The 14,285-nt window shown below is 47.4% G+C and overlaps 2 protein-coding genes across 2 annotated transcripts in view; one reads left to right on the plus strand and one right to left on the minus strand.

Moving 5' to 3' along the window:
* LOC112149688 (interleukin-1 receptor accessory protein) overlaps positions 1-3,547 on the plus strand; it is a 25,886-nt gene extending 22,339 nt beyond the window's left edge. Inside the window, exon 12 of the mRNA XM_036214921.1 lies at positions 2,377-3,547. Within this exon, the coding sequence (XP_036070814.1) occupies positions 2,377-3,164 (788 nt within the window). The 3' untranslated portion in view covers positions 3,165-3,547. The remainder of the gene's footprint in view (positions 1-2,376) is intronic.
* A 3,254-nt stretch (positions 3,548-6,801) lies between these two features.
* On the minus strand, positions 6,802-12,337 carry gmnc (geminin coiled-coil domain containing). Its single transcript, XM_036214925.1, has 5 exons — positions 12,187-12,337; positions 10,711-10,817; positions 9,671-9,756; positions 9,308-9,424; positions 6,802-8,546 (listed from the first exon to the last, which is right to left on the minus strand). The coding sequence occupies exons 2-5, from the start codon at positions 10,766-10,768 to the stop codon at positions 7,668-7,670; spliced, it is 1,140 nt and encodes a 379-aa protein (XP_036070818.1). The 5' UTR covers positions 10,769-10,817; positions 12,187-12,337; the 3' UTR covers positions 6,802-7,667.
* Positions 12,338-14,285: the final 1,948 nt, after the last annotated feature.

Raw genomic sequence — 14,285 nt, forward strand, 5'->3', positions numbered from 1 at the left:
CCATCCATTCATCCATCATCCATAATCCATCCATCATCCATCCATCAACCATTTATCCATCTTCCATCCACCATTCCTTCATCCATCATCCATCCATCATCTATTCATCCATCCATCATCCATCATCTATCATCCATCCATCATCCATCCATCTATCCATCCATCATCCATCCATCATCTATCCATCCATCATCCATCCATCATCCATCCTTCATCCATCCATCATCTTAGGCCACTTCCTCTCGTCTTTACTCCTTTCATGCTGTTCTTCATTCCATCTCTTTGTTCTTCTCTTCTTCAGGTTGCTTCTTCTTAGTCTGTCATGAATGTTTGTTTCTTCTGGGATCAAGCTTCTTTTCTAACAGGAACATTTTGGGTTCCAACCGTTTCAGAACCGCTGTTTGGATCATCTGCAGGTTCTGCAGCTGACCAGCCCCTCCTGCTGCTGCTCTCCTGGATCAGGTGTGTCTTCATGGTTCAACAGGGATGACCAGTCTGAAGAACCACGGAGAGTCTGATCCTCTGAGGAAGACGACGGCTGAACGGCATGCTGGGAAATGGAGGAGAACTTGCAGTAACGCCCAGCTGACTGAATCCTGACTCTCCTGTGGATGAAGGTCTGCAGGAGGGATCAGGACTGGAGTCTGAGGAAGATGAGGAAGATGAGTGTGGAGACGACAGGAAAAGCCGAGTCAGCAGCAGAGATGATGCTGCAGGTCTGAGGATCATCAGTGCATTCTGTCCTTCAGAACAGCAGAAGCCGGTCCAGAACCAAGTCCAGTTAATGACGTCTGAGGAGGATTTGATGGTGAACATGGAGATGAAGATGGAGAGTCCAGGTTCCCTTCTGTCAAAGAAACTCCAGACGTTTCCTGATCGTTGATGTTCCAAACGCTCCTACACTTCCAACCACAAACATTTTTTAAGTCAAAAGAATTGTTGTTTTTTCTTCGTGGTTCCATTGTGTGAAGAAGCAAACTGTGATGCAGTGCCCCCTGGTGGCAGCATGAATATCACCTCCACTGAAGAGTCTCCATCTTCCACGGAGACAAACCGGTTTCTGAGTTTGGATGAAACAGAATTTCAAAGTCTGGGATTCAAACCCTCAACCCCACGATTAGTTTTCACTGAGAGACAAGGAGCAGATTTTATAAACACAACTATCTCTCAGCTCAAAATAAGGCAGTAAAGACTCAAACAGCAACTGGATGATCGCACATAAATCAAGTTTCATCCAAAAAAAGGTTTGCAAAAACTGAAGGTCTGCAAATGTGTATGACGGGATCCGCATGCCCGTAAAAAGGATTTGTGAAATAATTTCTGCTTTTCAAGATTTTTTTTTTCCAGATTAGAAGCAAAAAACATTTTTTTAAATTAACTTTCAGTTCAGTTCAGTTTCAGTACAAAAATACTTAAATTAATACATTAATATACATTGAACATCTATACAAACGGTATAAAAAACAAACAACACATAAATATAAAGTGATACTGGTGTCGCTGAGATGTTCAGATCTCTTAATGTTTTTACGGGATTCACTGGCGTTCTAGTCCAGCAGTTACTGTTTCTTGACTTTTTAATACTAAAACTTAGAAATGATTTCATAAATCTTTTTTACGAGCACGCAGATCCTTCTTTTATACATTTGCAGACCCACATTTTTTGGTCAGAGTTGTTTAGCGCTACGATGACACTTAAGTGCGAACACGCTGCTGCGGTTGTGAATCCTTCGGTCGCAGTATCAAATCTTTACGGCTTCATCTTGAGCCCGTACTACTGAACAGGTTTGAAAATCTTCAGATTTGAATAAAAAATGATTCTGGAACAAAAACAAAACAAGAAGCTGAAATCTTTTCTAAAGTGACATTTTATCAGGTTTAGAAAACTTAATTAAAATTAGTTTAAAAAAAAAAAACTATGAATGTTGTTAAACTTCAGTAAGTCTGATCAGGTGATGTCATCCTTTGGCCACGCCCCTCAAGCTGCATTCATTGTCAGTGGGAGATCTTCTGCAGGTGGAGGTCTGGTCAAACGAGCTCATCCAGAAGCTTCTCTGTGTTCTGGCGAGCAGCTTTGATGTAACAGGAAGTGGTGTTCCCAAACTATCCTCACAACCTTTGGATCATAAATGGAAAGTTGTTGGTTCTCAAATGAATCATCTGTAGACCAGAAACCTCAAAGATCCAACAGCAGACCTGGAACGTGGTCTCTTTCACGGGCGGTTCTCGAGTCTTTTTCAACATGTTTTAGCTTTTATTTTGTAAAGACAAACAGGAAGTCCTTTCCTGCTCCAGATCTTCTGATTCTGGTGGTTCTGACCCCAGCTGGGCCGGTCCTCTGGTTGGTGTTCTGCTAACGTTTCTTTTCCATCTCAGATCTGTCGGATGCCATCTTGCAGTCGATGCAGCGAAGCCGCCGCCTTCTTTTCGTCTTTAGCCCCGCCTTCCTGATGGAGAAGAGCTTCAGCCTGCTGGAGTGCCGTCTGGGCCTGTACCTGCAGCGCGGACGGCAGGCCTCCATTGTGGGTGTGGTTTACCGCTCCGTCAGTAAAGTGGCCGGCGTGGAGGTGTCGCAGCTGCGTCAGGTCTGCGTCAGCACCGTCACGTGGCGCGGCGCCCGATCAGAACCCAGGAGTTCCCGCTTCTGGCTCCGCCTGCGGCTGGCGCTGCCGGTGCGGCCGCTGGCGCTGGGCAGGAGGATGATTGACAGCACCTCCTCGCACTCCGACCTGGCGGCCTTAGCCCTGCAGAGGGTGCAGCGCATCCAGAGCTGCAACCGCGCCGGCAGAGCCAATCAGAATCACCGGAACCGCAGGACTTCCTCTAGCCTGAGCCACAGAGATCAAAGGGCGCTGGCCAGGGGGCGGGGCAGTCTGAGAAGAACTGGAACACCTGTTGGCCAGGTGCTGGAGCACAGAAGCAGCGACTTGGGGACGGCGGAGGACAGAAGGGAGGAGCTTAAATCTGAGACGGAACATCAGGAGGACCAGACTGCGGGTTTAGAAACAGACTCCTCCCCCATGCCTGCCAACGATGCTGGAAGTAGTCCTAACCACGCCCCTTTTCCAGACACCCACCCCAAAGGTCAATATGAGGATCCCACAAACCGGGACCAGAACCAACAGCTGATCTGTTCAAGACGTTCTGGAGAAAGCTCATACTGAAGGGAAGGGGCGGGGCTTATGGTGAAACCCTTACCTGAAACTTCTACTGTGAAAGACTTCAGAATCATTTGGAGGTTTTCCCTTTACTTTGGTCTGTGTGAGGTCAAAGGGGTCACTGGTGATGACATCAGTTTATGTGAGGTCACAGGGGTCATTGACTGTGATCACAGGTGACGTTTGGTTTTCACACCTGCAGGTCGTTTGGTTTTCACACCTGCAGGTTGTTTTTTTTCACAGCAGCTTCCAGGAGGAAGTGTTGGCGCAGCAGTGTTGAGTGGACTCGGTGTGAACGTCTCCAAGTCATGTTGGATCTCTGAGTCACAGACTGTTTTTGAGCTTCACTGCTGTAAAAAACATCAATATTAAAATTTACTGACAATTGATTCCAAGTATAGAAGTGCGATTTATTTCACTATATGAAAATACGGTAATTATTGCAGTTTTTATACACAGTTAAACTACACAGTATATTGTGATTAATACTGAAATACTACAATATAATGACTGATTTACTATGTAGTATATTATGTTATATTCTACAATATTGTCTTTTGTTTACTAAGACAATAAAAGGATGAAAGTGGAAGAATCCTCTTGGGTTCATGTCTGCAGAATTCTTCAATCATGGACCGGTCAGAACCTGGGGGAGCGGTCAGCCATGGGTCTGTCTGGGGGGTCGGGGGTTTGAGTCCCTGTTAAGACAGTCTTTGGACCCCCCATGACAAAATGTTCCCATGGTTCCAGGTGTCAGAGGGCGGTTCTGATCTGTAGAAACTGGATTCTAAAAGATTGTTCTGATGTTTGGATCTGATTTTAGAATAAACAGAACCAGATGAGATGGAAAAACGTTATTGTCTTTTTAAACATTTAAGTAGAATTTTATTTGGAGTTTATGTTTTTATTAATCTGCCTAAATTTCACTAAAAAAGCGACGTCCCACGTGTAACCTTCCAGGCAGGAGTCCCCACGGTGCAGGAAAAACACGTTTGAGTGGATGAGTTAATGGGTGATCTGAGGCTGCAGCTTTTATTGTGAAGTTACTCATCTTCTCCCAGAATCCCATCAGGACTCACACAGCGTTAAACTGAGCTGCTGGCGGCGTGTTTGTGGAGATCGAATGAGTCTCCTGGTATTCCTGTTTGCAGCTGCAGTTAAACTGTCATTCAGATCCTCTAACGCAGGTTCTTGCAGAAAAATCTGGCAACCTGACGTCTGTTTAGAAAACAGACTTTCTTCCCGATGACAGAAAACAATGAAAGTTCAGGAATGAGTAACAGAGGAACCCCCCCACCACCCCCCGTTCTCGCTTCAGCTCCCTGCAGGTTTTCTCCTTCACTGATCAGTCCGTGTGGGGTCAGAGGTCAGAGCCCCCCTCACTTATACATGACACATTTGCCAAACCCCAGGAGTGTGAAGCGGCGCCGCCTGTCACTCAGTAACTGCACGCGTGCGAGACGGCGTGCGAGACGGCGTGCAGCAGAAGCAGCAGAAGTCTTATGAAGATCTTCTGGAACAAACAGAACGCTGGACTTCCAGCCCGGTTCTTGGTCCAGGAAATGAAGTTCTCTGATGTTCTTCACACGGTTCCTGCTTCCGTTCTTGGTAGAGAACATCTGTAAACCCTGAAGAACCAGCGAAGGAAAGAACGACGTTTTCTAGAACTTTAGGAACTTCCTGCAGAAGCTGCGAGGAAATCTTCAAGAGGTGACGTCCAACCTGACAGCAGACGAGGATCCACCGAGTTCTCCTGCAGAGGTCTGCTGAGGATCCCAGGTTCTGGTGGAACTGGTTCTAACTGTTCGGCTGCAGGAACAGACGGAGACACCAGAGGTGCATGCTGGGATGTTTTCTTAAAAGTTCCATCTGATGGAGAAGCTTCGCTTCATGAAGGAAGATCCGGATGAAGACAGGAAGTGACGTCTGAACACGACCAGAACTGACTGACGGATCTCAGACATGTTCTGGACACAAAGGAGAAGGAGGCCCAGAATGAATCCCTGAGGAGCACCGCAGGAGAGCTCACCTTAGAGCAGGTCTGGATGTTCCAGAGTCACATGACCCGGCGGTCACATGACCCGCTGGTGTGTTCCGGTCTAATCTGAATCCAGGTCTTGATGTTCTGATTGGATCAGCAGCACCAACAGGCCCGTCCCTCGGAGCGGCACCGTCTGGTTTCTCCTCATTAGCGCTTCTCCGGCGCCGCAGATGTCGAGGACGTTAGTGGATCGAGTTTCAGCCGGCCTCCTTAATGACCCCCTTCCGTGGTCCGGGCCGGAGCCTGTGATCCAGACCGGCCCTCCTTTCACATTCCGGGTCCCCCCCAACATGAAACACCCCCAATCTGTCAGACATCTGCGGCCCGTCCAACCGTGTCATTAGACACAGACCGCTTGGTCCGCCGCCACGGACCCCCCAGCATCTCGGGGGACCCGGCGGGGCCTGGGACCCCATGATGGGAAACCCCCCGGGAGAAAATGAAACCCACCATCTTTGTGGGCCAGAACCGGGGGGTGGGCGTGGTGGGCGGGGCTTTCTGATGACTTTTCTTTGTTGCTCTGAAGAGAGGAGGGTGAGAAAGGGGGCGAGGGGGGGTCTGAGGGATTACCTGGTAACTGAGATGAAGATGGAGGCCGTCCAGACGTTCGACCCGCTGAACTTTCTGAACCTTTTCTGGTTCAGAACAAAAGTTCAGGAGAAACAACAAAAGCCCCCAGACAGCAACAGGTCCACCCACAGCTGTGAGGCTGAGGTGCTGGACTCGGCCGCCCCGGTGAGGATCGGGACCTGGCAAGTCCTGGCATGAAGGATCCTCACAGAGAAGAAGGTTCTGACATCCATGAAACTCAGGAGGAAAATCAGACTGAGAAACTCATCGGAGATCAGGTGAGGTCACAGGAAACTACAGAACAAGAGCCACATCATAACTGGGCCAGACCCACATCAGAACGGGATAAGACCTGGATCAGAACAGGACCAGATTTAGACCAAAGGAGGACCAGACCCACGTCAGAGCAGAACCAGTTCTGGATTAGAACAGGACAAGACCTGGATCAGAATACGACCAGAATCACATCAGAGGAGGTCCAGACCCACGTCAGAGCAGAACCAGTTCTGGATTAGAACAGGACAAGACCTGGATCAGAATACGACCAGAACCACATCAGAGGAGGACCAGACCCACGTCAGAGCAGAACCAGTTCTGGATTAGAACAGGACAAGACCTGGATCAGAATACGACCAGAATCACATCAGAGGAGGTCCAGACCCAGATTAGAGCAGGGAAATACCTAAATCATAACAGGACCAGACCCAGATCAGAACAAGACCAGACCCACATTAAAGCAAAACTAGACCTGAATCAGAACAGGATTAGAGCAGGATCAGATCTGGCCCAAAGTTCCTCCTGGACGTTGTCCTGGGTTCTCTTTCAGGTTGTGGACCTTGTGTGTCTAGGTCTCCCCCAGGTTGCGGTGGTCCTGATGATGGATGCTGGTTCCTAAACCAAGGTCCAAACAGAACCACCACATTCAGTCAGTTCCGGTGTCAGTTCCTCTGAAGGCGAATTCCTGATTCACTGAATTGAAGGACGTGAAAAGAGATTTAAGGCTTTTATTTGTTCCATCAGAGACAGGAACGCGTCACAGGACATTCAAGTTAAAACCGTTTTTTACAACAAAGTTGAAAGTTCTGGTTCTTACAGCTGATCAGGATGACAACAACTGACTGATAAAGGAAGAGAAACATCTCCAGGACCATCATGCCGCTCCACATCAGTGTGAGAAGTCACCAAAACCATGTCCTCGTTCTGAAGGAAAAACCGAACCAGGAGGAAAGTCTTTCAGACTTTTCCAGACATGAAGATCTCAGAAGGTTCAGCTCCGTTTGTTCAGAAGAAAAAATGAAGAAGAAGAAGAACTACCTCCAAACAAACATCCAGTTCTTTATAAAGCACGGCGGTGGAGAGCTAATGATGTGGACTCTAAAGTCTCCATGAGCTTCTAAATCCGGTTTGACCTCAGAGGACTAAAGAATACACTTTCTGAACTAGGTGATCATTGGAAGATCAGGTCTTCTCAGATCCTTGTCTTCTCTTTTCTGTTTTGGGTCAAACTTGTCCTTGCAGACCTCAGACCTGCAGGATGTTTGTGTGGTCAAGGTCTAAGTTCATGTTTGACTGGAATCATGGATGAGTCCACAGGATCTGCAGGACCTTCTCACAAAGCTGATGGTGATCCAGGGATCAAACACCTCCAGGGTGGAGCTCGGTTGGTGCTTCCTCAGACTTTCTGAGATCCCGAGGAATGCCAATGTTCTCTAGATCATCAGAGGTTCCAGATGAGTTCAGGGACTTCTGCTTCCTGTTCAGGTGTTTTCCAAAGTTCTGGTGAGGCTTTGATTGTCTTGGATTTGAATATGGCTCCACGCTACTCCAGAGTCCAGCGTAGCAGCGAGACTCGTTTCTTCTTTGAGGAGCAGCTTGTTCTCCTTGGTATTCGACGGTTGTTATCTGGGCACCCAGGTGAAGTTACAGCGCCCCCCGGTGTCCCTCCTGACGAAGGCCTGGCCCTGGGGGAAGCTGTGGGTCTTGACGCTGCTGGATGGGCAGAGGAGCATGCTGAAGGCCACGTCTGTGCATCTGCGAGGGGTCTGGACTTCAGGCGGGACCGATGGACTCGTTGGGTTCCAGGAACCAGCGGACAGCCGGGGTTGGTTGGAGGTGGGAGTTGAAGTCAGGAAAGGAGGTGGCAGGGGTTGTTCTGGTGGAGTCCACCTGTGAGGAGGTCGAGACCAGAACGGTGGCTCTGCGGCATTCCGGTCTGGAGATCGGACCGAGCTTGAGGCAGTCATGGAATGAAGGTCCAGTCCGTCTGTGTGGAAGGAAGTCCAGAAGTTGAAGTTCCTGATCCTGGTTTCATGGGATCCCTCATGAACAGTCAGGTTTAGGAGGGGGCCAATCCCTGCTGATCCGGTGCAGTTTTCCAAAGTGTCTGGATCTGCAGCAGAGAACCCGTGGTCCGGTTCGGATGCACCTCCTCGGCAGCAGCTGTGGACCGAGGATGGCGTCGCCGTGGAGATGGGCGAGTCAAAGGTGGAGCCGGAGGAGGAATCCTCCTCCCAGTCACTGAAGTCTAGAACGAATGGGCTGGACGTGTCGATGGTGTCACGGTCCTTCAGGCCCAACGTCCGCAGAACCCACTGGTCCAGGTTCGGTTCTGAGGGGGACTCCGGAGTCTCTGAGCAGAACTCAGCTGTGAGGTTCCTGCAGACTCTCTTGCTGACCTTCTTGGCGTTCAGGAGGCGATGGGTGGAGAATGGGGGGGTTTCGCCATCCCTGGTCATCTGAGTTCTCTTCAGCGCCGCATGGCTGGCCACGCCCAGTTTCTGTGGGGGAGGGGCAGATTGAGGCTTTGATTTTGGCAGTCATGAAAAATCCTTTTGGTTCTGAAATGGACCGTGAGTCATGAACCATAAAGGTCTTCAGAAGATTCATTAGAATCAAACGACAGAACTTTCTAATGTTCTATCGTTATCACGTTTCAGCGCTCTAACGTTCTAACGTTTATCAGTCTAATGTTCTACTGTTGCGGCGCTCTAACCTTCTATTCTGTTGTTTTCATGTTCAATCGTTCTGACGCTATGTTCTACTCCACGTTCTAATGTTCTAATGTTTATCAGTCTCATGTTCTATTGTTCAATCATTCTTAGGTTCTATCATTCTAATGCGCTAACGTTCTAATGCTCTCACGTTCTATTGTTCTTATGTTTCTTCTGCACAATCTAATATTCTATCATTCTTGTGTTCTAATGTTCTATTGTTCTTACGTTCCTTCGTTCCTATGTTTTATCGTTCTAATCTGGTAACATTCTATGCTCTCATGTTCTATTGTTCTTACGTTCTACTGCACGTTCTAATGTTCTAACATTCTATTGTTCTAACATTCTAATGTTCTAACATTCTGCAGCACATTCTAATGATCAAACATTCTCATGTTCTCACGTTCTATTGTTCTATCGTTCTAAGGTTCCACACTGAAGTTTTCATTCAGACACAGTTTGTCTTCACTTTGACGTGACAAGCGAAGGCGTCTTTGCAAACAACCAAACAGAACCTACAACAAACATGACGTTTGGCAGGAGCACACCTCAGCTTTCTCCTGCAGGTTCCTCACAAAGGAGGAGCTGAGGAACTCCCTGAGTTTGCTGTTCTCCTCCTGGAGGCGGGCCAGCTCCTCCTCCCTCTGCAGTAGAGCGTCCTGCAGCTGCAACATCCAGCAGACACAGAAACACCTTTAGAGTCTGTCCGGACCTCATGCAGAACTCCCTCCACAACAAACTCCACACGTTCCACCGTCATGATCCGCTCAGGAGGTTCCTCTGACGGTTACCGAGATAAGTGGAAGTCAACGTGACTCACCGTTTCTATGGCAACCACTCTCACCATTCAGGCGTGAGCTTCATGAAGGCCACAGGTCCTGAGAGGCGCTCAATGACATCAGGTTAATTACCTGCTTGTTCCTCTGCAGGTGAGGAGAGAACTGCTGCTCCCACGTCCAACCAGCAGGGGGCGAACTGTCCCAAACACACGGCGGTCCTGATGAACAGAATTCATGGTTCAAACATCATGTGAATGATATGAAAAGCCTTTGAAGAACAGAAACATCAAATCCAGATGTTAGGACTCCGCTTAAACATCAGAAATATTTTATAATCCATCGTAGAAAAACTTTAAATGATAATAAAATCATTTTTTCATGTCGATCCGACTGCCTTCATTCTTTACCTCAATAATGTTTATTATTAATCATCTATTGAAGTCGAGCTGAAACTTCATTCTTTCGCTCTGGTTTAACACTTTTCTTCTTCTCTAGTTTAATGTGGTTGAGGATAAACAGTGAATGTTTCTGTTCTTGTTTCTATCACTCGTGTTTCTGCTCCGTTTCCTCGTCGTTCAGACGCTTCTTCTTCTCCTGTTCTTCGTCTCGTTCAGATTCAAATACTGCTCAACGCAAGGAAGAAATCTCTAAAATGAACAGAAGAAATCTGATGGTCTGGAGGTAAAACATCAACTCCAAACTGCTTCTGTTCCAGAAACAGTTTGGAGTTTGTGTCACTTAAATAAAAAGAAATTAAATTATAACTGTGTTAGGTTACAGCAGGATTTATTCCTTTAACTGAATGATTTCTGGTCTGTCAGAAACCTTTGATTGGCAGATGATTTCATGAAGACACTGAAGGAGCTGCGGGCAGCGGCCTCTAGTGGCCGTCAGAGGAAGTGCAGCCGATCACAGGCTGACCTCTGGATGAATTTGAAAACGGATCCTCCATCTGCTGTGAACAGAACTGCAGAACTGTTCTGTTTGATAAATGACTCCCCGCTCTGCTGAATCTGCAGCGTTTATGGGAATTTATAGAAAGGTACAAACACCACCCCCCCCCCCCTTCCGAGGAGGAAGGCTGAGTCAGCAGGATCAGAGGCAGCCTGGATCCTGATTGGTCGGATTATTCAGGGTCAAAACTGGACCGTGACAGAACCGGTTCGGCTCACCCCTCCGCTCCATGGGGTCACTGGGGTCCTCTGGCCAAACGGAGGCTGGCGTTTCCATGGAAACGGTCCTGCAGAACGAGGCAACGAGGAAGAGGAGGAGGTGGACCCTGGAAGGAGATGAAGGAGTGTTTGTGTATGAATCTACTGGTATATCTAACTGATGAGGACCTGAGTCCGAGTGGAGAGCAAGCCCCGCCCTCTGGTTCCACACCTGGAGAAAACCCAAAAGTTCTAAATGCTGCAGTTCCTCAAATGACCACTAGGGCAGCATGCAGAAGGAAGCAGCTTTACACTAAAATGATAAAGTTATTTAACTCATTTGAGTTCTTGACCTTTTCTATTAATACAAATAACTAGGGCTGTCAGATTTGTCGCGTTAAAAACGCGTTAATCCGACATGTGCTTGACGCCGACAATTTTTTTGACGCATTAATCGCGGACTTTCTCATACGTGCCTTTCCATACCGCGCTCGCGGGCGTCCCCCCTCCAACTCACCGCCTGCTCTCACTCGATCACCGGCGGGTCTCCAACCACCGAGCTGCGAGCTAAAACCGGCCGGCGCTAGGACCTGGAGAGCTCCTGCATCCTAACCCGGCTCCGGTTCGCGTCCAGTACCACGTCTGGTGGTACCGGCTCGCGTCCGGCGCCGCGTCCCGAGAGCTGCGGACCCCCGACGTTCCGAACAGCAAGCGCACCGGGGGACGTTTTAAATGTTCTGGAGGTTTAAGCGTGATCCAGCCCCAGCATAGCGGTCTGTCTGCCGGCATATTCATGGCGTGAGCTCCGCTGGACACGTCGGTGCATCGAGCTGCAGCCAGAGAACGCGGCGGCAGTAACAGACTGTCAAACTATCCACAGTGTATCCCGCTTTTCTCAGTCTTTAATGTTTTAAAAAACAAAAGTTAATTGGAAATGATAAATCTCTATTTCATTTATTACTGTAGTTCAGCAGAGGAGGAAAAGATTTGGTCCTGACAAAAAATGAACATGAAAGTGTTATGGAAATGTTATTTTTGATGTTTTTTATTTTATTTTACTGAACGTTGATTGAAGTTTTGAATTTAAAATGCCCTTCACTTGCACTTGGGCTTTTGTTAGGCATTTTATGTTACAGCCTTTTATTGTTAAGAAAGTTTATCTCAATACAATGTTACAAAATAAAGTATTTCTGATGAAAACTATTAATTTTGTCATTCTTGTTTTCATAATTAATGTAGAACTACTAAATTCCACGAACCACACATTTTTTTCCTTAAAAAAAGGCCACATGTAAATTTGCGATTAATCGCGAGTTAACTCTGGACAAAATGCGATTAATCGCGATTAAAGATTTTAATCGCCTGACAGCTCTACAAATAACACATAAATACATTCTCATACTAACCAATAATATATTAGAATTAAAATGTTGTGTATTTTTAGGGGCGTGTCTTCAACAGTTGGGTTGACGTGATTGGACTAGACAAAAGTCTCACTTTGCTTCGCCAGATCACGGTGGGCGGGGCTCCGTCCAGCAGGTGTTCAGACTCTCTGGAGCACCCCGGGTCTGTGAAGCAGTTCAAGAACGCCCTTAATCCATAGTGTTCACATCGGACAAACAGGGAGGGGCTTCTCCTTCTTCTACTGTTGACCAGCGCATGTTCACCTCCTACGGGCCGAGGAGGTTTCTATTAGAACCTGTCGCTTTAAAGAGAGTTACTGAGGGGAGGGGTGACCACAGCTCCTGCAGCTCCCCGTTTACCCAGCATGCATTTCCAAACTTCGTCATGGTTCCTGATTCTTCAGATTCATGATGTTTGGTTCTCCTCCAAACACAGAGATTCCAGCACCTCCTGCGTTCACACTGGAGTCAACCGGACCAGAGTCCATCTGCAGGAGAACTCGGACCTGGTTCTGATGAGGACCAGAGTTCTCCTGTTGGTCCGAACCAGAATTTAGGTGAACTTTCACACCTGCAGAATCAAGAGGAGCATCAAAGAAGACCGGACCTGGATCAGACCAGAACCAAACTTGGATAAGATCAGAACCCGACCTGTATAAGACCAGAACCAGACCTGTATAAGACCAGAACCAGACCTGTATTTGACTAGAACCAGACCTGGACTGGGCCTGTATCTGAGTAGGATCTGGACCAGACCAGAACCAAAACTGTGACAGAGCCTTAAAATGTCGACCTGTTTCAAACCGATTCAGGACTTTGATGCTGAACATCAAGTTTTTACCAAAATCCAAGACCAGTTCTGGAGGCTACAGTCTGTCAGGCAAAAAGAAAGAGACCGAAACCAGAACCAGTTAGAGTTCTGATGGGCAGAAACGAACCGTCGCTCCGTCTGCAGGTTCTTGGGTCAGAAATGGTCCAGCAGAAACAAAGTTAACCTCAGAACAAAGGAAAGGAGTTTCTGTTCGAATAGAAAAGAACAATAAAGTTGAACATTCAAAGAGGAGGAGCTTCTCCTCCATCCTGATGTGTGCAGCAGGTCCTCCTCATCTCCATCCTCATGCTCCGGTAAAAACTCCAAAACAACATTTTCACATCTTCCTACAGTTTGGATCAACTGTTCCGGTATAAAGGACGGGAAGATGCAGAATTTTTCATCTTTGGATTTGATGTTTTCATAAATTCTAAACAAACTTTTTCTTTAATAAACCTGAATTAAAAAAACTCACCGGACTCAGAAACCCATCAGATCATCCGGGAAACGTTTCCTTCCCGCCGGTTCTGCGGAACTTTCCTCAGAGGTTCCGGTTCGTCTTCTCCTCCATCAGAACATCTCCTGAACTTACAGGTAAAACGCAGAAATCCCGCCGTTCTCTGCCGAGAGCGGCGCGTGACCGGAACCTGCCGGTGTTTGACACACAAGTGAGAGAGCGGCTGCGTGCAGGTGTGTGCACGCGGAATGCGCGTGCGTGGAGACAGACGGGGGAGCCAATCAGCGCTCAGAGTCACAAACATCTCAGGGTCCAGGTGGACGCAGGTCACCTGCAGAGTTTACCGCGGCACGATGCGCGTGCGCGTGACTGATGTGAAACATTTACTGCACCAAATGTTAAAAAGGAAATAAACTTTATTGTTCTGTAGAAAACCTGCAGACAGACATTTAAAGTTAATTTATATTATTCTATTATCTGTTTTATCCTTTTACTTCATCTGTTTTGTACTGAAGCCCCGCCCTCTGGACACGCCCCCTCTCAAACAGCTGTAACATTCTGTCGTGTCTCAGACGGACTTCCTTCTGTAGCTGCTGTAGATCAGGAGGTCGATGCAGATCGATCTGATCTGAATGTGATCAGGAGATTAATGCTGCAGATTTCACTGATCTGAGCCTGAAAGGACCCCCCCCCCCCATAAGGGTTAATCTGTAATCCGACAGCAGGTCAGTTAATCTGCAGCAACAATTAAGAAGCTAAATCCTGATCTGACATACCAGCAAAGTGACAGATTAACCAGAGGAGGAAGAGGATAAAGATACAGGAGGAAGATGAAGACGGGAAACCATAAAGAAAATAATATTCTAGGAAGAATGGGGAAAAGACTGAAAATGGGAAAAGAAAGAAAGGAAAGAAAGAAAGGAAT

Source organism: Oryzias melastigma, linkage group LG13, assembly GCF_002922805.2.
Source record: "Oryzias melastigma strain HK-1 linkage group LG13, ASM292280v2, whole genome shotgun sequence".
In the NCBI taxonomy this organism is placed as follows: domain Eukaryota; kingdom Metazoa; phylum Chordata; class Actinopteri; order Beloniformes; family Adrianichthyidae; genus Oryzias; species Oryzias melastigma.